Source organism: Rhinolophus sinicus, chromosome 15 (genome assembly GCF_057876585.1).
Source record: "Rhinolophus sinicus isolate RSI-liver-muscle chromosome 15, RSI-T2T, whole genome shotgun sequence".
Taxonomy (NCBI): domain Eukaryota; kingdom Metazoa; phylum Chordata; class Mammalia; order Chiroptera; family Rhinolophidae; genus Rhinolophus; species Rhinolophus sinicus.
In genome coordinates, this window is record NC_142515.1 from 106411614 (window position 1) to 106435525 (window position 23912).

General features: G+C 40.7%; 1 protein-coding gene across 5 annotated transcripts in view; it reads right to left on the reverse strand.

Annotated features, from left to right (window-relative positions):
• The window catches only part of FNIP2 (folliculin interacting protein 2), a 117121-nt gene that overhangs the window by 86836 nt on the left and 6373 nt on the right, over positions 1-23912 (reverse strand). Inside the window, exon 1 of one of the 5 annotated variants that reach the window (XM_074338387.2) lies at positions 13484-13620. The exons of 3 other annotated variants lie outside the window; for them this stretch is intronic. In XM_074338387.2, the coding sequence (XP_074194488.2) occupies positions 13484-13488 (5 nt within the window). In that variant the 5' untranslated portion in view covers positions 13489-13620. Of the gene's footprint in view, positions 1-10644; positions 10713-13483; positions 13621-23912 lie in introns of those variants that run through there. One more of the 5 variants, XM_074338386.2, reaches the window with a different exon arrangement.

Here is a 23912-nt window from a genome sequence, read left to right on the forward strand (position 1 = left end):
CGCTCCTCAGAACAGAGCACAATTTAAACTTACGTATTGTTTATTTCTGGAATTTTTCATTTAATATACTTGGACTGCTGTTGACTGCGGGAATTGAAACCACGGAAAGCAAGACTGTGCGTAGGGGTGACTACTGTGATACCTCTCTTCCATAATGCTTTTTCCATACACCCATGAGCAACTGATCACAAGCCTTTCTGCCAGTGGTTTTCAAAGCGTCATCCCCAGAAGGAGGCACAAAAAAGCATCCTCATGGGATGCTGGTAAACTACTGTTTCTTGATCTGGGCGCTGGTGCTGTAATGCACAGCAAGCAGGACAGGTATACTTTTCTGTCAATATATTTTAGTTTAATACAAAGTTTAAAAAAAAAGGCGCAATTGGACGAAGGTAAGGGAATGAGAAAGGTTTCTTGATGTGATTCAGAACAACGGGTTTTGGAGACAGATCCAGGTTTACACTCGAGTGTGTCAACACTCGACTCTTTTCAGAAACATGATCATGAACAGTTCCAAATACCTAAGCAGCGGCCCAGTCTTATACTAGCAGTCCAGTGTGCAATCAGAAAATAACATACCTGCCCCTAATGCCACCTAAACTTATCTGACAAGCTCAGCACCCAGGAAATTTGGCAATATGTACAAACTCAGGCATACAAAGTAGGTAATCACTAGCTAGATTTATCAAGTGCTTATTCTACATGCCAGGCATTGTTCTAATAGTGTTTCATTTAATCACAGGAAGTCGGTAGCACTAACATGTTCTTTTCACAGAGGAGAATGGAGCACAGAGAGGTTAAGGAACTAGTGCAAATAATGGAGCCTGTCAACGGCAGAAGCAGGCTTTACGTCCAGGCAGCTTTGCTCATGGCTGACCCACACCACTCGTCCTCAGTCTATTCTGCCGGGAGGTGCCCATCAGAGGACGGGTTTGGGGAGAGGTTGAGGAGGCAGTTGGATGTCACTGACTGATAAATTATGTCGATTCCTTTCTCCTACACCTTGAGCCCCACACCACTTACAATGCTTCGATTCTCACTCATTCAGTCCTGGCTGAGGACAAGGCCCCTGTCACGTGTACCGTGGGCGACTAAGACACCTTGCCATGAACCCCGCCCCACTCTCTGGTAAACAAGCCCTGTGCAGGAGCCAGGCATAGCGGCACCCCACAGGATGTCTGCTCTGCCCTCCTTGCTTGACCCTGCCCAGTCCAGCGCTGCAGCTGCAGGACAAACTCCTACGCAGACTGATTTTTTGATCGCAGAGTGATTTTTTGATCCGTACAAAGCTAGCTGAAATGTACAACAAAATCAACCAGCGTTACTGCTTTGACTTAAAATGAGGAACGCCTGGGAGATAATTTAGCTTTCAGATTCAGATAAAAGTTACATGAAAATTCAGGATAATCTGTAGTTCCTAATTATAATCCAAATTACTTTCCACTCTCATACGTCTATACTTTGAAGAGGACCACAGAATTTAGCACCTAGCACAGAAAGGGCACTCAGTAATTGAAAGAATGAATGAATGAGTGGCATGTCTTCATGAAATCTGTGAATCATAGAAAACAATTCTTATAAAGTTAAATAAAAAGAACAGGATACAAAATTGTATATGCACTTTGATAACAAGTGTGCTTTTTAAAACCTCAGTGTAGAAAAAAGAACTCAGAAAAAATATCAGAATGTCTGGGTAGGGAGACTAAGAATACTTTTCCTTTTAGTCTTCTGTTTTCCATTTTTTAACAATATGTATGTATTATTTACAAACAATTGGTAAAACCATTTTTAAAAATTCTTGTAGCCAAATCAGTAATGATCATTTGATTTCTTTACTGTATAACAATTCTGCAGGCTTTATTGTAAGGGAATTGTCACAGTCAAAACAATTTCAGACAGCTGAAAGGAAAAGCAAAGCACTCACCCTGTCAGAGTGCAATTCTACTCACACTGTTTTTCCTTCAACGGAATTGCTATAATTAATATTTATATAAGCCAGCAAAAGTATATAGCTGCAGCAACATTCTCTTTTAAAATAGCTAACTAAAAACAAAACTCCCCAATTTCCCTTTATTTGGAGACTTAGTTTAGTATCTAGCAGCAATAAATATACCTAACAATGAGGGGATTTTTAAGCCACACACATTACACTTTTATTGGGAAAGTGCTATTCCAAGGGTATCTAACCAAGTACCAACATGCTGACAACAAAGATAAGGAAAAGAAAGATGATACTCCAGGAGATCCCTAACCTCATAAGTGAAACAGTGGTCCTGATAAGGAGAGTTACAATAAAACTGTGGCTGTAACTATTTCATATCTAACCTTTAACAAGAAAAAAAGGTTGGCAGGTCCGGCCTGCTGAGTCAAGGTTGTAAGGCTCTACAGTGTAACTCTCCACCCACAAGAAGAGGTGCTGCTTATCTTTTTTCTCAGTAAAATGATTCACCCTTTCTGGAATCAGCTAGATAACCAGCAATGTAGATAAAAATTTTCTTTTTTTTTTTAAGGTCCAATATCAGACCTCATTCTACAATCTTTTTTCCCTATGTTTGATGTTTACAACCCATGCCCAAATTGCACTGCAATTAATAACAACCACATCGTTATTTTCAAGACGGCCAAAAGTTAGACACATGTTAGCGACAAAATATTCCACTACTTTTAAAGTGTAACTCTGATTTCAAACCAGGCTGTCACTAGCATTTGGACCTTAGCGAAAGTGTCAGCAGTCCAGATCTGCTGGAGACACTGGAAGCTGAGCTTCTGGGTTGGGGCCATCATCTTGGGAATCATTCGCAGTTCTCTCATTTTCTACAAAGCATGTGACCAGGCCACACAAAGTAAAGTAGAGGTTGCTTTGAAGAGCTGTTACAGAAATTCCTGTGGGACACACCTGTTCCCTTACACCTATTTGACCATAAACGGCTCTGCGGTATTGCCAGTTTTCGGTGCGCCCCTTCTCCTCATCAAAACTGTCACTATTCTCACCAAACTGTATAATTCATAAGGAGCATGTTTCAAAACTGACTTAGGGGAGAACTCTCAGCTATCTCCATCTCCCGTCTATTTGGATGTACGGCTATGACATAATCAAACTTTTCGTTGATGCCTTGGAACAGATGCAGCCTGGGTCACTCAGTGCACAGCAGAGCTGTACAGGCAAAATCACAACCTAAGATGCCGTCGGTATTCACACAGGAGCTCACATGCCAAGGCCACATGGACGCTTTCGCTCCCTTAGCTGAGCACTGAGACCCTCTGCAATAAGCTGTCTCATTGCTGCGTACAGTTCTCATATGCCTTGTTCCACTCAGGTAAAGTACACCCGTGTCCCACACCAGACTCGTCTCTGAGTCTTCCTGGAGAAAAGTTTTGTTGTCAAAAGGCCTTTCTCTCCCTCTCTCTCCCTCACATGTATAACAGTTTTAAAAACATTTGTAAGCATTTATCATTTTTTTTTTAACATTTATAACATGGGGATACAACTATTTATCTCACAGAGGAATAAATAATTCAAACGACTGTAAATGCATCACACAAACAATAACTATTATTACTGTAATTCTTATAGCCATGGGATAATTTTGGAACTACTGGGAGTTATTTATTAATCCGTGCTGTAATTAAGTAAGCCACCAGATGGGATTGAACAAAATAAAAAGCATTTGACACTTTTCTACAATTTATAAAGGTATCTCACTGGTTTTGCAGAATAATTTACAACCTGCCTTTAAAACACGCTGTCTAAAGACTTAGGACTCCATTCATTCACCCTTTCAAATATTTGATGCGCCAGGGCCTGTTCAGGATGCTGACGATGCAGAGAGAAATGGAATGTGTGCACTAAGCAAGCATCTTGGGGCAGATGCGGTGACGGTGCGATGGGCTGACAGTGTTGGGGGGGTGGGGGCCGGAGGGGCGAGGGAGTCTCTTACTAGAAGTACTCAGAGTACTAAGACAGTTTCTTCACTCACCACTGGTGATATGACAGCTGGAGAAAGGGAAGAACTTTTATCTGGAATGCGTGGCAGCCCAGGCACCCTCTCGACCCTGCCCATGGAAACATGACCGCTCCCACTGCTCCCACCCTAGTGAAAGCCCCGCCTTTCACCAGGACTCTGGCAGCAGCCGCTCACCAGTACCCCATTCATTCTTGGCCTACTGTGCATCCACGCAATGGACAGTCAGTGCTCACAGCAGAACAAAGGTATGAGAGCTTCTCAAATAAATCTGTGCAGAGGTTGGGATAGAGGTAGGTCAGTGATACCAGAAGACGCTTCTCTCCTGTCCTCCTTCAGTTTTGGTTTGACAGACACCAGTAGTGACACAATCCTAATCTCGCTAAAATGAAAAACTTCTCCTATAATATGTTTAACACTGGCCAATTAAGTAAGAAAGACTCTTAAAGTGCTTTAAGAGGTTTAAGAGCTACAAAGACAAAGAAAGCTGCTTGGGAGTGGACAGAAATTAATTTCTGAGAAAAGAAAGCTGGAAATGAGAGGCTGGGAAAAGGATATTCAGCTCTGAATCAGCAGGCTGTCGTTTCTCTGAGTCAGTTCCTCATGACAAGGCTGAGAACTAGGAACTCCGGAGACGCCGGCAAGCACACGAGCAGTGCCGTCAGCATGTCACACAGGGAAAAGAACCCTGGCTTGACGGCCAGCCTTTATCTGCGCTGGCCCAGTCCCTCACTAGCCACACGTCTCTAGGGAACGATGCTCCGTCTCTCTTAGCCTCAGTTTCCTCAGCTGCAAACACACGGGTGATCATGATACTTCACCCATCTTGGAAAGGAGTCAAACTGTTAAATGTGAGCCTGTGGAAGTCCCTCTGAAAAACTGCACAGGTCTAGACAAATGTGATGTGGCTTTTTAAAAATATGCATCCAAAAGTACTCACTGTGCTATTTGAGTTGCTAAGTTCATAGTTGACTGTACTGTATTTACACAATATGAAGCCAAGATAAATAACTTTGGCCACAGTCACATCTGGCAAATAATAATTTTATCCAAAAAAGTCAGTCGCCTCCCTAACCCCTACACCGAAACACAGCCAGTTCTCTGGAAGCCCCAGGCAATTAAGCTCTCTAAAATAAACTCATTGCGAAGTCCCTTGCAGACAATAAACTCGAGAACAAATTGGTGCAACAGCTAGAAAATTTTATCTATGAAATAGTTAGCTTTCAAATTAACATAAGGCATTCTGTCTTCCACGGATAAATTCCTCTTCCACCTCCTATGTAGCTTCAATCACACCAATGTCCCTTCTTAAAATACCCTTCATCTAACTCTCCAAGTCAAATCCTCTTAAGTTCTTTCAGGATCCAAACCAAGGCCATCTAACCTGTAAAAACCCCCCACAGGGACGCTTTTCTGAAGTTATTTCAAATCTACAATGGGAAGACAGAAGGGACAATGCCTGTGAAGGGTTCTCTATTTGTTTCTTATAGCTCAGAATCTTCCCAAAAGCCATGGCTCAACTTTTCCCCTTGGCTATACCTTAGAATGACAGTCCCTACGTCTTGTACCCTGGGACAGTCATAGTGTAGGCAAGGCCAGCTGCAGGCCACGCACAATTCCCATGTAAGAACACCATGGAAGTTGTGTTGATTCACAGTAAACTTGAACCTGCATTTTTTTAATAAATAATGAGTAGATTTGAATGCTTGAGCTACCAGTATAAGGTGTTACTCGCTCCTCACACCCCATCACAGACATCAGAGTGTTAGAATGTCCCTTACAAACTTAGAAACCAGATGATGGACTTCTTGAGGACATGGACACTGCCATCTTTCATTTCTTTAGTTCTTCGCTTGTGTAGTTAATTAAGCTAACAGTGGAGAGAGAGAAGGCACTTAGTAAATGGTTCTTAACTTAGAAATAACGTCTTTTCTCTCATTATTTACTCAGGCTGTCTCTGGCTCACAAACAACTCTCCACCTAAGTCCCTGTCACTCACAGGGACAACAAAACCTCATTATATCTTGGCTCAAGGTGACATAGATTCAAATGCTCCTTTGAAAAATAATTACATATTTAAAAATCTGACTGTTTGATTAGTCCAAAACACAAGCTAATGCTAACCTTGATATCAATTCCTAAAGGGATTCAGTTATATTTCATCCAGTAGAACTGTCATGAATGTTGCACTTTATTTACTACAGAAGGATTTCTAAAGAAAAAGAATACACGTCTTAGGGAGAAGTTTTCTTCTCAGAGAGTATTTTTACTATTCATAACAGTATTACTTTTGTTTACAAGTGCTCCATTCAGGGACACTAGCAACTTCAACAGCACGACAAATACAAGTGGACCCAGCAATTTGGTCTTTGGTGCCATCTGATAGTCATTTTCAAATTATTCCCCGGAAATTCAAAGGAAGCAATGAAACACCGTCTAACAGAAAATACTGTGAACTACATATATATGTTAAAATTTTCTAGTACTCAAACTTAAAAAAAAGCAAAAGAAAACAGGTGAAATCAATTGTAATGATTTATTTGATTAACACAACATATACAAAACCTTATTTCAACATATGATCAATATAAAAATTAAATATTTTCATTCATTTTTTTCATGCTGTCTTTAAAATCCAGTGTGAATTTTACAGAAAACACCCCTGTCCATTCAGACTGGTCCCATTTCAAGCACTCACCAGCCACTGGGCTAGTGGCTGCCAAACTGGGGGCACAGCTCTAGGAAGCTCTGAAGAAGAATTACAGGGGTAGAGGATGCGTATGATTTGCCTCTCCTCCATTTCCAAACCCCATCACCACGACCACCAATGAGAAAAGATGGAAAACCTAATCCCGCGGCCCGTGGGAAAGTTTGGAAGCCTTGAATCAGACTGTCCAGAGGTGTGAGTGAAACCTTAAAGAGAGTCAAGAGGAAGCTGGCTAACTCCCCAACCCCCACACAAACAGAACTGAGAGGAATCATTACCTCTATTTATCAAACCATATGCATACACATTCGCCAGTCCAAATGCCATAATGAAAATCACATGACAAGGGAACTGAAAATTGAAGAACTACGAGCATGAAGAGATAACAAAGAAAATTCTGGAAGTATAACATCAATCTAGCTCTCTGGAGAGGAAAAAGCATCTCATGACAATTAGTCAACATTAGGGTGCAACCCTTGACAACATTCACTGCTCTCCTCCCCTCCTCTCCCTAAATCAAATCTAATCGATAAACAATCTTGTTGATTCTTCCTCCATGTCCTTCCCATGGTACAAAGGGGGTAGGGCTTGTACACCAAAAAAGTACATTGTGTTCTGTGCAGTGAAGAACTTTACCACTCATTTGATATTTTGCTTTAGGCCTTTTATACCCACTTTTACACCCGGACTTTTAAGACTTCTGGACATGTTGGGGCTCCTGGACTCTGTGGAAAGATGCACGTAGCTGCACTCAGTGGGCGATGAAGTGGTCTTCGTTAGCTCGCTGGGCGCTTTGAGCTATCACTGTGCTGGCCCTCGGGGCCCCATGTTCCTGTGAATGGCTGATCCAACAACCAATGTGTTGCTGGCTCTTCTTTCACAGCCTTCATTTCTACCCGGACCCACTTCCCAGTATGACTCTGACTACAGCCTCCTGCCCTTACAGCTACCGTCTTCCCTCCTAGCCTGCCCTCTGCCTTTACGTAGTCTTCCTGTATCAAACCCATTCTGGCTTCACTGCTTTATCTTTCGAGTCCTACAGAGTCACTGCTTTGATTCCCCAGCCATCAGTCCTTCAGTTGGCATAGCCCTTAAAACTCACTCAGGTCAGCTGACCATTCACCTTCTCCACCTCAGGCTGCTGAGTGCCGCGCAGCACTTCCACGGTACGATTGAGCCTCGTTCTTCACAGTACTCATGTTCTATGAAGTCTCTGTGAAAACTGAATTAGCGAGTAATGCACCACTGCTTTTAGGGGAAATACAAGGGTAGGTTCCTGCAAGCCTCTGGCCACAACAATTTCATTAACTGATTAAGACTTACCCATGTTTTATGGGTGTTTCTGCTTAAAGACTGTTTATTTAATATATACATTGACTGTTGCATCAAAACACTGAAATCACAGCCAATAGCACTATAACTCTTGCCTGAGCAAAGCTTATCTAATACATATTTCTTCGTAAGGCACGTCACAGCATTCTTGCCTTAGAACACTAGACTTTCAGCACTATTGTGGAGGCCATTTTAAGCAGCAAAATCACCAACAAAAAGCATAAAAATGCAAAACAAACAAACAAACCCACCTCAACACCAAAGACTGTGAAACGGAAAATGTTTACAGTATAAGAGCTGATATAAGAAGGCAGAGTGTTGCCTTGTTTGACCTAAGCAGGGAACATGCACATCCAGGGACTTCAATATTTTGCCCTTCTGCCCATGTCCCTGAATGACCATAAAAGCGTCATAAGCACTGACCTTGGGGTTATAAACAAATTTTAGTGAGGAGGCTAATTCACAAACATGGAATCCACAAATAATGAGGACTGACTGTACTTAGTCCCTGATGGCATTCTGTGACCATTTCCTCTACTGAACTATTAGCCCCCTGAAAGCACATCATGTGTCAGTCCTCTGTGTGTTCCCGGAAACTATCACAGTGCTTGGCATATAGAAGGCGCTCAACAAATGTTTGTTAACCCACATCATCTTTGCCTCCTTCTATGGGCAAAAGTTCTGCTTCTTCTAATCTAAGAAAAAGACTAGATAGACCCTGATCTCTGGGTCTCATTGTCTCTCACCCGCGCGGGGACAGTGTTCCATCAGCTGCCCCACCACCTCCACCTTTACCTACTTTCAACCCTTCTATATGTGGCACGTAATGCACTCAGGATTACTAATTTATATAACCCTCATTTTTTATTCTACGCAATGCAGAGAACGTGTGGGGAATGAAACACACAGGGTCATTACCGGCGGTCCACACTGACAGTCGGGGCCGGGAGGCCATCCACCCTGTGAGCCTGTGGAAAACCATGACTTTCCAAAAGAGGACTTCCTGCATCTGAGCAGCGGCTGGTTTTAACTTGTAAAATTCCTAGTATCACAAACATACCAACGTGAGAAATCCTAAGGGTTCTCAATGTGGAAGGAACATATAAAAATGACACTAAAGTATTTGTGGACACTAAAAATAAAAATGATGCTATAGAAGGGACTGGACGCAATACTGCCTGAGAGTATTTAGGGAGAAACCACAAATTCTATCAGAAAATTCCACCTTCTCATTTACTGCCCCCTCCTCCATCCACCTCTCACCCTCAACCCTGTCCATTCCATTCGGTTAGGTTTTCAGAAAACCAGTAAACAAATTCTAATCATGATAAACTGATCTTTATTTTTAGAAAATCACCTGCAGATAAAATAAAAAGACAACAATAAAAACATTATGAGCTCAAATATGAAAACGACTTAACTACATATACTTAGTATCTAATTCTCCAAAAGGAACGATACATACTTAAATGAAAACTTAGAGACCTTAGTCATTTAACAAACGTTCACTGAGCTCTTCTGTAAGTCCTCCTTAGCTCTACCTTTTGGTGTGCTGTTAGCCCCTATAATTATTCTATCAGGGCAGATTAGATGTAGGAAGACAGGAGCAAGCTCAAGAAATGGAACTTGTTTTTCAACAGTTTGAGTTAGTTGTTGCTTTTCCCTACCGTCCCCTGAAAATCAGACAGATTCTACAGCAATTAGTTGCTAGTCTCACTCTTTGGTCCTCCAGTCCTTTAATGGCTTTAAGCAAAGGACTCCCGGCAGCACAGCAAACCCTGCCTCCTTCCCTGCCCCTCCCCTTAAGGAAGGCCGTGTTTTCACCGTGAACATCCCCAACACTTGAGGAACCGCCAGGATTAAGCCAGATCACCACCACTCCTAGAGCAGAAAAGAAATCCTCCTCACTTTCAAACAGAAGATATTCTCCTCTTGCATAAGCTTTTCCTTTTACATTGTTTTTGTTCTTGACTAACAATGGACCACATAAGGGGGAAAAGTCAAGTGGCTTGTACTGCGACATGACCACCACAGCACACCTGATGCCAACAAAAGCTGGATGCCGGGACATCCTGTGAGTGTGTTTAGAGAGCTGGGGCAGGGAGGCTGGGCAGGTACTAGGTTAAGTCCAGGCTGTGGTCAGCAATGACTGGTGACCTCTGGAGCCTTTTTTGGGAGGCCTGCCCATAGGTGCAGCCTCTTCTATGCTAAGCACTAATACGTTACAACGCCAAAGGCTTCCACACAGAAACCTAGGCTAAACTAGGAGATGATCTTTTCTATCTTCCTCTCCTAAAATCAGCGCCATCAAAAGCTCCAAACAAAAGCTGATCTTCACTACAGGAAAGGACAGCTGAGGTCAAAGACATTCAGCTTACAGAGTGAGCTAATGGGTCCTTTGCTTATTCATTTATTCAAACACTTCCCAAGTACCTGTATCCATGCCCCGTGCTCCATCCCAAAGGGAACAACACCGACATGGCTCAGCCATCCCTGTCCTCACAGTGACCTGGTCGAGTCATGCAGAGGTAATGCCAAACGGGCGGGATAGGGTGCTAAGTGCAAAGACGAGGAGGAGAAAGAGCAGAGCTATCTACTGGGGGGTGGGGGCGCTATCAGCACCGGCTTCCCGCTCTGAGCACTTACCATGTACCGGGCGCTGTTGTAACTTTCCAAGAACAAACCCACTGAAATCTCATAACCACACCAGGAGGCCGGAACTATTATTCCCAATGTGCCAAGAAGACGACAGCAGACCTGCTAGCACAGAGCAGCTCTGTAGATCACACAGACCGCACAGCCGCGAAGCGATGGCGCCGGGATGGAAACCTGAGGCCGGCTCCTGAGCCCACGCCCACGCCGAACCACCACGCTAGGTGGGAGTCAGGAGGTTAGGCGGAAGGGAGAGGGCGAGTTCCAGGCAAAGACATCTTTGTAAAGGGAAAGCTCAAAATTGTTTGAGGAACTGAGAAAAGTTCACTTTGACTCGTGTAAGGAGTGTTAGGGGAAGAGCGAAGAGAAATGAGACACGGCAAACCATGTGAAGGAGTCTAGAGTTGATTTTTACGTGCACTTCTGAGCACAGCAATGTCAGAAAAGGGCACCAATCGAATGAAAATAACACAAAGGTTCAACAGCACACGAAAGAATGCAGATTTATAAGCATTAAAAACAAAAAAATGCATTTTAGCTATGAATTCATAATAGCTTCTAACAAGGGCAAAACAAGGGAACTTGCCATACCCACTGGACTGAAAACTGGCTGAGGCCCAATGCAGGAATCAAGAGGTCTGTGTTCCAGAGCTGGCCCTACCCATACGGAAAACTCTCTGTGACCTTGGCCAGTGAGCCTGTTTCCTAGTCCATAACATACATATAACTGCTTTGGAAAATAAAAGCCATGTAAGAGCGAGTTATTACAGCTAAGTCCCTTATCAATTACGCTTTCTCTGAAATACTGGTCTTTAGCACACAACAGCCTATTTAACCCAATATGCACCCTTCTCTCACCATTATTTATAGAAAAGGAAACCATGGGGGAAAACTGGCTTGTGTAACGTGTAATTCGTAACTCCAGCATCCTAAACCTCCAGCATGGCTTGTTACTGCTTTGAAACCGTCACCACTACATTTCACAGGCTAAACAACTCTTTCTTTGTCTTTGATAAGGAACAGAAACGATTCAATTAAGAGAGCCTCTGGCTAACTGCACTCATGGGGGGGCGGGGGGGGGGTATATTCCTAACTTTCTCATCAACAGCTAAGTATAAGATCCTCCAATCCCTGATGTGCCACCTCCTAGACTACGGGGAGACGGCAGCAGCCACCTGGAGTCTCTGGAGCTTCTGTCTCAGATGTAAAATTCAAATCACAGGCTTGGGGACTAAAAGAAATCTTAGGCCCTTGAGACTCAAGATTCAGAAAGTAATCTCTCCTCCGTGTGTTTCCTATCCTCTGCCCACTAAGAAATTTGCTCATCTAAGTCAATCAAAATGGCAAAGTAAAGGTAGCCAGAGCATCATTAAGAGGAAATCAAAGAGTCACAGGGAGAAGGAAACCCTAGGAGGTCAAAATCGCAATACCTTTAACTCTGGTTAATTTGTCACTACTTTTTTAGGAAAAAAAAAAAATCTCACAGAATAAAGGTTGCAGAGGGTGACTACTGGCATAAAAACCACTGTCGATTCTCAACACCATTTGAGGACAGCCACAACTTATGAGTGAAATAAATATTTTCAAGGCCTTGTTGGTTCACTTAATTCAAAAAATTGATATGCATAAAGCTCAAATGGGAGGAACTAACTTCTGATAGTCCCTTGAAGCTGTAAGAGTATATGATTTATGTACTAATAAACTTACTAGTAAATTTAGGATGTATTTTTAAACTATGGCCATGAGAAACCAGAACAAGCATTCCTTTATTCATCTGAATCTCATCTGCCAAACATGTTTTACTATGTGAACTACATTAACCCACAGGTACCTGGTCACTTGTTTTTATGAGGCTAAAAGAGCATGAAGCCAGGAGAATATTTATCTTGGACAGAGAACTGGATTAGGACCAGAAAACAAAAGTAGGAATAAACAACCATTTCTATCGAAGGAGAAATATAAATAGAATGGTCTTTCAGTGATGGGTGTGAAGATTGAACTTAACATTTTCATAACTGAGTGACAGACTGGCCTAGGTTAGGGCCGTATTTACAAATGCCATCTTTCCTGGAAAATAAGACCTAACCAGAAAATAAGCCCCAGCATGATTTTTCAGGATAACATCCCCTGAACATAAGCCCTAACGCGTCTTTTGGAGCAAAACTTAGTATAAGACCCGGTCTTATTTTGGGGGAAACACAGTGGCACTAAATATTTTTACCAGGAAAATGCCCAACTAGAGGGAATACACAGTAAGATCTTTCAGGGTTCTTTGAACAGATAAGTGGCAAATGAGTTTCAGTTTGGGCAAAGGCATGGTCACTTTAGGGAAAGAGGTTGTTCAAGCTATTCTTACGACAGACCAAAACTCCAAAACAAGTATATTCTTATTAGAATAAGTCACACATTTCTTGGTGGGGAACCTCAGAAATTGAAAGTGGAACTTGCATAGAAAAAAATAAAATGATCTATAAAGAAGAGTCTCTTGAGGACATAACTCTGTAGCTGAAAAGAAAATACAAAAAGGGATAAACATAGAGGCAGAAACAGGATTAAAACATTAGTTAAATTCTGAAATACAAACACTGGGAGATGTTCTTAAAGATACAAAAAGGCAAATTTGTGCAAAAAATTTAAAGGAACTTTATATAATGGCTCATAATTTGTATTCCTCTAAACAGCGGTACTAGTTGAAAATAAACAGGGTCAAATAAATATATTTGAACATTTTCTAGCTCCTCTTAATGTAGTCAGTACTGCACTATACACTACAGAGACATAGGAGGTCTGACAAGTAAGTTTGCGAACTCATCCTGAAAAATGTGCTACATACCTCATTGCTGAGTATCACTACAGTCACCTTCAAAGTACTCCCCTTGGGAAGTTAATCCACCGACACCAGTGCTTAGTCCACCCTTCAAAGCAACTTTGGAACTCTTTTACTGGAATGGCCATCCGAGCTGTCGTCGTATTACACTTGATGTCCTGAATGTCATCAAAATGTCTTCCTTTCAATATTTCCTTTCTCTTCAGGTAAAGAAAGAAGTCACTGGTGGCCAGATCAAGTGAGTAGGAAGGGTGTTCGACTACAGTTATTTACTGGCTAAAAACTCCCTCACAGACAGCGCCATGTGAGCTGGTACCTTGTCGTGATGCAAGAGCCATGAATTGTTGGCAAAAAGTTCAGGTCGTCTGACTTTTACACACAGCCTTTTCAGCACTTCCGAATAGTACACTTGGTTAACTGTTTGTCCAGTTGGTACAAATTCATAATGAGTAATCCTTCTGATATCAAAAAAAGTTACCGTGTTTCCCCGAAAATGAGACCTAGCCAGACCACCAGCTCTAATGCATCTTTTGGAGCAAAAATTAATATAAGACCCGGTCTTATATTAAAATAAGAAAAATCTTATTTAAAATCTTATTTTAATATAAGACCGGGTCTTATATAATATGATATAATATAATAAATATAATACTGGGTACCGGGTCTTATATAAGATCGGGTCTTACATTAATTTTTGCTCCAAAAGACACATTAGAGCTGATGGTCCGGCTAGGTCTTATTTTCAGGGAAACACAGTAGCAACATCGTTGCAAGGTTTGCGAACTTGATTGTCAGACCTCTACATGCAACGTTCCTTACACTCAGCAAATAACCTGGTAGTGTTTGGATAATTAGGAAAACAGCTAGTAAAATGTTGCGCCCTAAAAAGGAAGAACACTAAGTTACGGGGTTCAGGAGGCACGCCCATTTGGGGCACTCAGCAAAGACAAATCAGAGGTGGCACGTGAACTGAGTTTGGAAGAACAAAGAGAATTCTGACAAAAGTAATTTTAGGTAAGAGAACAGAAAAAATCTTAGGAGCAAAATACGGCTTTGCCGGGCGCCCTGGCAAACACTGGCTTCACGTCTCCTCCGACAACCCCTGCCTCTTGAACATCACTGCATGGAGTGTCCATCCAACTGCATCTCAGATTCAGGATGTGCGAAAGCAAACATATATATTCCCTTTTTAAAGTCATTTCTCCTTATAGCTGTGTTATTTCCATTAATGATGATATAATTCTCCCAGGTTTCTCAGGCTCAAAAACCTTTAAACTATTTCATATATTACTACTTTTTTAAAATTACTTATGCATTTTGTTAACAATTGCTTCTCCTTCACTTTCACACCCCCGTGTCATTTTTTCCTCTGAAATATGCTTCATGTACATTCCTCCATGCATACCAGTTCAGTCCCCAAGGAAACGACATTCAGAGAAAGCAATGGAAGATAGCTAAACCCTTAATTACTTGCTAAGCTTTGATGCCAAAACTCAGCCTCAAATCCTAGTAAGCTAGCCTGGACCAGGCTCTGGACTGGATGGGACCAGCGGGGGAATTCCAGCTGTGAGGATTTTAGGCCACCCAGAGCCTAAACCCTTGTAGGTCAAATGACCTCTTCCTCTGCCACACAAAGGCCGCACAGGAATTAATCTGATGGATTGTCACTGAGAATGTCAGCCCGCAAAAATAAATAAATCAATAAATAAAAAAGAAAAGTAAAAATAGAAAAGAAAAATGAAGTCTGCTTGCCCCAATGCTTAGGGCAGAGTTGGTCAAGGTCCCATAGCCCAATATTTCTAGAATGGGAAGAAATGGGGAGTCTTTTGAACAGAGGGGCGATAACTGATAGATTAACAATACTTTGGGATTTGTTTTGAAAAAGAGGAGAGACCCCGTTATCTTCTCCTGGGAATAGCTGCCCTTCCCCCACTAAAGTATGTGGGGCACTACAGGCCCAGTGCCTTGCACATAATGGTCTCTAACATGAAGGGAGAGAGCACAACAGGTCTAACACGTCCTGGCAATACTTTAACCCCTGGGAAGTTACCTGCCATCTGATCTGCTGACTGGACCACAACAATTCTGACAATCAAGTGCTAATTTTGACAATCACTCTGAAAAGAACATTCCTCTTAAACAGCTACTTAGCATGCCACAGGGTCAAGGCAATCTCCAAACAGTCCCGTTGCTGCCACTGTGCTAAACACAATATTGACTTTAAGCGTCTGAGCTGTAAAACCCAATATTCACTGGAGTAACCTGAAGAGCAGCGCAGCTCAGCAATCAGCTCTCAGAGCAAAGTCCAATACAACCTGGGTTTGAAGGGAGGAAGACTGGAAGAAGGGAGACACAGTGATGAACAAACTGGGTTTGCACTTAATGGAACTAGACTGCTTTTCCCCAGCTTTATTTGGAGCAAGCAGGAGTTGCGTATTTCCCTTGGCACATTATCTAAACGAGCAGCCCCATGAATTAGGGGCAGTACTTAGCACTTCAGCAAGATAAGATTACTGGACAGCTGGAACTTTCCCCTTTTTCTGGCTTCTGAAACAAATGCCTTTCTCGTCCCACCCCCACCGGCCTTTTCTGTTTGTAAAAATCTATTGTGAGTAACTGAATTACTCAGTCTTTAAACACAAACTCCTCTCGTTGGCATAAGTATGGAATATTAGGAGACAGCCACAACTGGCTCTTCACACGTTTGGGAAATTACTCAATACGAGAAGCAGAACTGTTGGGAATTTACTTACAAAACAGGAGCTCCTGAGATAGAATAAGAGCTTCTGGGGGTACGGGGAAATGAACTGGCAGAGCATGAGGATTTTCAGGACAGTGAAAATACTCGGTATGATATTGTAATGATGTATATACACTGTTTCCCCGAAAATAAGATCTAGCCAGACAATCAGCTCTAATGCGTCTTTTGGAGCAAAAATTAATATAAGACGGTCTAATATAAGATCCGGTTTTATATTATATCATATAAGACCTGGTCTTACAGTAAAATAAGACCGAGTGTTATGTTAATTTTTGCTCCAAAAGACACATTAGAGCTGATTGTCCACCTGGGTCTTATTTTCGGGGGAAAATGGTAGGTCATCACACATTTGTCCAAACCCACAGAATGTACACCACCAACAGTGACCCCTCAGGTAAACTATGGACTTTGGGTGAGTATTGTGTTAATGTAGGTTCGTCCTTGGTAACAAATGTACCACCTTGGTGAGTGATGCTGATAATGAAGGGGGGAGGCTGTGTGTCGGGGGGAGGGGGGCAGAGGATGTACGGAAATCGGTACCTTCCTCTCAGTTTTCTTGTAAACCTAAAACTTCTCTAAACAAATGAAGTCTTTATTTTTAAAGAGAGGAAGAGAGAGACAAAGAGAAAGACAGAGATAGAGATGAAGATATATAGATAGATCTGATAGGTTTACCAAGTATGGATTTTGCCACAGGCTGGGAGCGAAACCATAAAGGCAGGAGCATGATGTCTCTGGCTTGTTATCACTTTTGTTTGTTTCCCTTTGGAGATAAGAGAGGTCTAAGATTGGGGGAGAGAGGGAAGACTACAAACAGAAATAGGTTCTGCTTGCTGATATTATAGATGGTAACACGGCACTAACTTGGAGCCCAGCCCCCAAATTTAAGTTAAGGTGCAGGTGCTGAGCAAGCTGCTTCAGCAATCCACCACTCCAAACTGCAGTGGCTCCCCAGTGCCGTGCCTTCAGAGAGGGGACCCCACCTTGTGATGGAGACAAGCTGCCTGCCACGGCCCTGCAATCCTGAGATGGGATTCACTTAGGGAAGTAGCTGCAGGAAGAGACAGATAATACTGAAGGCTCTGAGAGTTATAAGAGCCGCTATTATCAAATGCATAATAGGCACCAAGCACCGTGTAGTAGGTACGACTGACATACATTATCTCTAGTCTTCAGAACAACCTTACAAGAAAAACAATTTGACATCCATTTTACAGGTGAAAAATCTCAGAATGGATAATGTGCCCTATGTCGCCAAGTGCAAGAGCCAGGTTTGAAGTCAAGAATACAAATCCATAACAAAGTCCCCGCTCTTCCTATTAACCCTCAAAGTATAGATTGAAGACTCCTCTCCTTTGCCCCCCCCCCCCATCTACTCTTTGGAGTCACCTAGATTTAAAACTTCAAATAATGCTTGCAAGGCTCGGCCAACCTGGTCGCAGTGGATCTTGCCTCACAGGAACTCTCTTATTTCACAGAGCTGGTCCATTCATTAACCCAGGAACAATTCTAAGGCAAAAAGTCTTCCTGCTCCCTCCCTCTCTGAATCCTATTCATCAGGTCTGTCTCCTCCATAAAGCCTGCCCTAACCAGCCAGACTAAATAGCCCTCACTCCTTCCTTTCATCTCCACCTGACTTTAGAGACATGGTCCTGAACGGCTGTTTTGTATTACCAATTACTTTTTAAAACTTAACATCTATTATTTGCACAATTAAACAGGAAGTTTCCTAGAAATAATATTTAGCCTTTATACTTCCTTATAAACTGCACAGAATTTTAACCTCTTAGGTACGTCAGGTATTAATCTGCAGAGGACTACAGATGATGTATCAGGAAAGAATTCACTGACCCGGGTTTGCGTTCCCAGCATCACTAACCACTCGGTTGTCTCCAGCAGGCCTCAATTTTTCATCTATAAATTACTATAACCTTACAAATTAGCTAACGTCTACCCTCAAAGGATAACAATGGGACATGAGTGAGATGAGTAAGTAGAAGGAACTCAGCACAGTGCCCAGCACGATAGTTTCATTTTCTACAAATATTTTTGGGGTCTCTTTTAAAATTCTTGAAAGGTAGCTACAGACACCTTAAAAGATTTCAGAGAAACCATTTACATACATATACCATAATATATCCACTAATCAATATGAAAGTACATCTTTAAAACCATCAATGGCTATTTGCATTATAAAACCAATTTTTCTCCTAATTTTATTATTTGCCCACACAATTTTATAATAAAGGATTTTTTTAAAAGGATATTTACCTGCAATCATGCTATCACATCATATCAGCTGTTGTATTTTTGTTTTTCTTTGTAGTCCTTGGTCATACGTGTACATATTTTGCTATATAGTCATTTTGTACGCACCAATTTTGTTTTTTTTCATTTAACATATCAAACCTTTAATTGTAGTGACATTTTAAGTATTGACATGTTCATTATAATTGGTTGATAATTACATATAATTAATATATTCATTATAGTAAATTATACTTAATCATATGTCAATGCATTAAATATAAAATTTGGTTATATTAATACAATCCTCATAATCATTTCACCATCATATAACATCCCATGAAGCAAACATCACATTTTAGCCACTTTCTACTGTTAGACAACTGTTAGGATTCTTTTTAGATTTTTATCATTATAATGATAATATCTAAAGGACAGCTCCATGCATGAAATTTTATTTGTTTTTTTAAACAACTTTATGCAGAGAACTTTTTTGTTTAAATCACTGGGGTCAAAAAAGTACAAGCACGTTTATGTCTGGAAAGCGCTGCCATACTAAATTGCTCAAGAGCTTCAAACACGCGGCACAGACGGTGGACTACACAAGTGACTGAAAACTACCAACAGTGCACTGGGGACCGAGTTTCACTTGTTTCGTTAGGGTGCTTTAAATCATCGCCACTCAACAGCCACTATGCTGTTGGCAGGAATATAAATAGGTGCAGCATCTCTGAGGAGCAATGTGGCAGAAACTCCATCATGGGTCCTTATCCTAGAAATATACTTGAGCTTATGCATAGGGGTCTTCTGAGCTGGAATATCACTCTAGAACAAAAAAATCCTGAAAACAATCTAAATATCCATCAATGGGGGATTGGTTAAAATTAGTATGATTGGTTGTACATGAAAATTATCTGGGGAGGGTTTCAGAAAGACAGACATGTAGGCCCCAAGCCAGACCAATTAAATCAGGATCTGAGAGCACGGTCTGGGCATTTAAATCTTTCCAGGTAACTGTAATGTCCAGGCAGACTTGAGAACCTCTGGGTTAAATACAGTATTATACATGCATTTAGTCAATGGAATACTAGGCAACTATTAGCGAAACGCTGAACAGTGTGCACAGCAACTATCATTTTCTGTGACATGAGAGAGATTATTTTTTTTTCTTGTATTTGTGTGGAGTATTTCTGGAAGAATATAAAAGAAACTGGCATAAAGGTCAACTTTGGGAAGAATAAGAGTATGAAGCAAGAGGCTTATAGTTCAATGTACGTAATTTTAGATTGTTTGATTTTAATCAGGTGCATTTAAAAATGAATAATCTTGAGCAAAATAAAATAATAATTTAATTTGTAAACAATTTTTCAGGAACACACAGCACTGAGCAATGTACACTATCCCAGAACAGGCACCAGGCACCAGTGTTCATAGAGGTCCAGGGAGCCCTGCACACTTGGAAAGAACCAAGTGGCTGCCAAGGGTCCACCTCCCCCCTTTGGGCAGAGACAGTAGTTCCTACTATCGCCTTCTGCCCTAGCAACTAACTTACTCAATGTACCATTCTAAAGTAAACAGTCATTGCCTGATATGCTCAGGAAGAATGTTTACTAATGGTTTGCTTCCTCACACAGTGTAGGCCATCATTAATGGTGTGTTAGTCTGGGCTATACTCTTCTTAAACGGCAGGTCAGATGTATAAACGCATTTTTAAGTCAGTTTTTTCAAATGGAAAAATTGTACATTGAAAGCAGAGATGAGTCCATCTGTTTTCTAAAGCACTTACTTCATGTAACATGCAAACAAAGTCTCTACAGGGTTCAGATACTGCTTTTATAATTTAGCGTGCTATATCTTAAATTTGAAAGAACCAATTGGCTAATTTCATTCTATAATGTATTTCAGTTTTTCCAAGCCACACAAAAATTCAAATAGATCTAAAAAGTATAGAACAGAGTTTCACATTCATCAATATACAGTTAATAATTTCAGAGGTTTGCAGATATTTAAGTGAAATACTTTTTCAGTAGGTCACGTTTAATAGCTGTGGGATTTTAAAACTGGATCTCAGTGGATATATTAGTTAAGTGTCATTGTTAGTTTCAGGTTTTGTGTGTTTTTTGTTTGTTTGTTTGCTTGTTTTGAAGGGGGACAGGTCCCTTTGGAGTATTTATCCTCTGAATCTGATACCAGAAAAACAACTCATTAGTATTAATAGAAAGAAGGAAGTTGAGTTGTCTATAACAGATTCCCTTTAAAAAAATATCACAATGGATGCCAGAAACATCAGGAAAGGCAGTTCCCTACTATAAAGCATTAATATTTCAAGAGATCAGATTCTGGAATACCAGAGAATCTTTAAGAATCATCAGTTTGTAAAACTGTTACATTCATTCATTCAACAGGTATTTATTATAGGCAACTTCGTGCCAAGTACTGCATTAAGCACTACAGATACATAAGCAGGGCTAGGATTTAGAACTCGCATATCTGTGCTCTAACCATGACACGTACATTTCCTTGCTTCATTCAATTACTATCAAATGAATGCTTTAAAGTGGCAAAATGTAAAAATATTTCCAGTTTCTCAATCATATTTTATTAAAGACCTTGAGTAAACGAGGATGGTTAATTAAGAGCTGAATTTTTTTCCCATCACCCCAAACTTTTCAAGTGTAAGATAGAAAAAAGAAAATGTCCAATTTTCTGGATACACCAGGGAAAGAGAGTTGGCAATATGAAGTATTTATAGGTGTGTTAAAGGCTGAACTGATTAGGCTGTTGATTTTGTTGCTTCTTCCTAACACATCCTAAATCAACACCTGTTTCATCTCAAGGAATGTGCAGGATAACATCTAACTGGTCCTCAACTTGTGAAAGAGTAGAGTTGCCATGACAACTGAATGAAAAGTTTAGTGAGTAGAATTTATCCAACAAAATGCAAAAATCCACTCAATTCCGTTTAACTGATATATAGTATATTTGTATTTATAAGCAAATTCTAGGTTTCTGTTTGTAAAACTGTCAAAGCAAATATTAATGTGTTCTGTGAAAATATTTCATGAATGAAATATTAAAACACACACACATACCTTTTGGTCAGAATAGGCCACAAATAAATAAATTTAAACAAGTAACTGACCATTAAACCTTGGCAATGCTGCATTTAGCATCACAGGGGCTTCAGGATTCCTAAACCAAAGAAAAGCAGATACTTTTTTTTTTTTAAAGTTTCAGGTGTACAAAATAATCTAATAGTTAGACATTTACACCCCTCACAAAGTGATAATCCTCCTCCCCAAACAGACCTAAAGTTGGTTATATTTCTTAAGTTGTGTTAAATTGTCATGTAAATTCATGTACATGTTCAATTTCTGCTGATATCCACATATGCAATATAACCTCGGGTACATTCAAATAAGTAGACCATCAATTTTCCTAGAAAAATATTTCCATCAAAAATACACAGAATTAAGGTTGTCGACATATGCTGCATAAATTATTAACGTCCAACATGCAACTATCCTTTCTGGGAACTAGACTGAGGGCCTCACCAGATACATAGGTTCTCAGTCTGTCCCCCACAGCTTTTAGGGGATGAATTTCCCTGCCCCAATGACCACTCTGACTTAGACGTCCCTCATGAATTGGTGATCATTTTCAATTAGATATCAGGGGATAATCAAACACCAATGATCATTTATTGAAAGATGTAGTATATCAAATACAGAAATACTCTTATTTATGATTAAAAAGTTTTAGATGTGGTGATAAAATCATCTTCAGAAAGCAGTACATGTATCCCTTTATAATACTATGCTGAGCATTTATTCTAGAGCACAATCTACAAATTAAGCAAGATCCAGCGACATATAACTAGAAAAATATTCTTAATATGTAAAGCAATGGAAGGCATACAGTTAAAAGGAGAGGAATATGATAACCAGGGCTCCAGACTCCTGCTAATACTAAAATCTGATGTAACATACAGAGCACTCTGCTATGCAACACTTATCTGCAGCATTACAGCATTAATGGCTGCATTTATTGCACTTAATATACTGTATTATTTTCGCACTAACAGAAAATGCAATAAGAAAAAAAATATGTAGTATGATGTGTGAGAAGGCACATTGTCCTTTTCCAGAAGTCCATTATGAAGGCAGCTGGACAGATTCTGGCTGAACACAAGTGGGATGCCAGCCCATCTCCTTCCATCCCCATCCCACCCTCCCCTTCAAGCCCTGGTTACAAAAGTGCCTGTGTGGCCCTGAGAAGTGAGTCATGGATGTTCCATTTGCAGATGGGGTGGAGTTGAGGGAAATCACTATTTCATGCCCAGTTAGCTGGAAAAGTCCATCCTGGTTTTCCTCTTTGACATAATAATCATTTTTCACAAACCTGAGATAAAGAACGCTTGGAAAGTAGGATCTCACCTAGTATTTCAGGACTGTTATACACAAAGGAAAAGACTGACTTGTACAGCCAAGGACATGATCTCATAGTGCAAGCCTAACAATTCACACTAGGCAAGGGATTTGTACAGTCAGGATAACACATTTGTTCATTTTCACCCACACCAAGAAAAGCAGTGGCTGGAGAAATAAGCACAGGACCAGTTCCCAAATCCGATTCACCACCAGGAGTTCACACTGACAGCTGAAGACTTTCCTGAGTTGCAAAGACAATCTTTTACAACTTCCTTTGCCAAGGAAACACAACAGCAAAGTGGATTCCTTAAACTGACCTCACAAGCAAACCATGAGACACACAACCTAAAGCCACAACAAAAGCCAATGCTCTCTTTAGATCTACAATCTGTGCAGTACAAGACCACATGCCTGGACCATCTCTCAAGACCCCCTATGAAGTCAAATGACAATGTGTAAAATGACCAATTCAGACTTCAAAACGTAAAACTGTAACACATATCCTAGCTTTAAACACATCGAATCCAAACCCCTTAACTTATCCAAGTTTTCCCAAAATCTAAAAGGTGGTGTCGCTTTTCTCTAAACACATTTGAAATAAATCTTAATTAGATCTTTCTCCATCACCAGCTCAAGACCTGGTGAGGGTGAAGACCACAGGGCTCTGAGGCTCAGGAGAAGCAGCGACCTGCCCGACTAATAAACATTTTGCTCATGTATATTGCCTACAATTATCAACATGACCAATTACACTGGCCTCCTGAGGTTTATAATGAACTTGGTTTTAAGTACATTAAAATTCACAGCATATTACTTTTAATAACAGGAAATACCAGTTATTTTACCAAAGAGGGAAAATTCTATAGTTTTTATATCAGCTTTCTCCACAAATATTATGCTTACTCCCTCCCTCACAGTGTAAAATACCCCAAAGACTATTTAACATTTGAAATAATTTAAATTAAAAAAGTAACACCAATTCATTAGAGCAAAATCC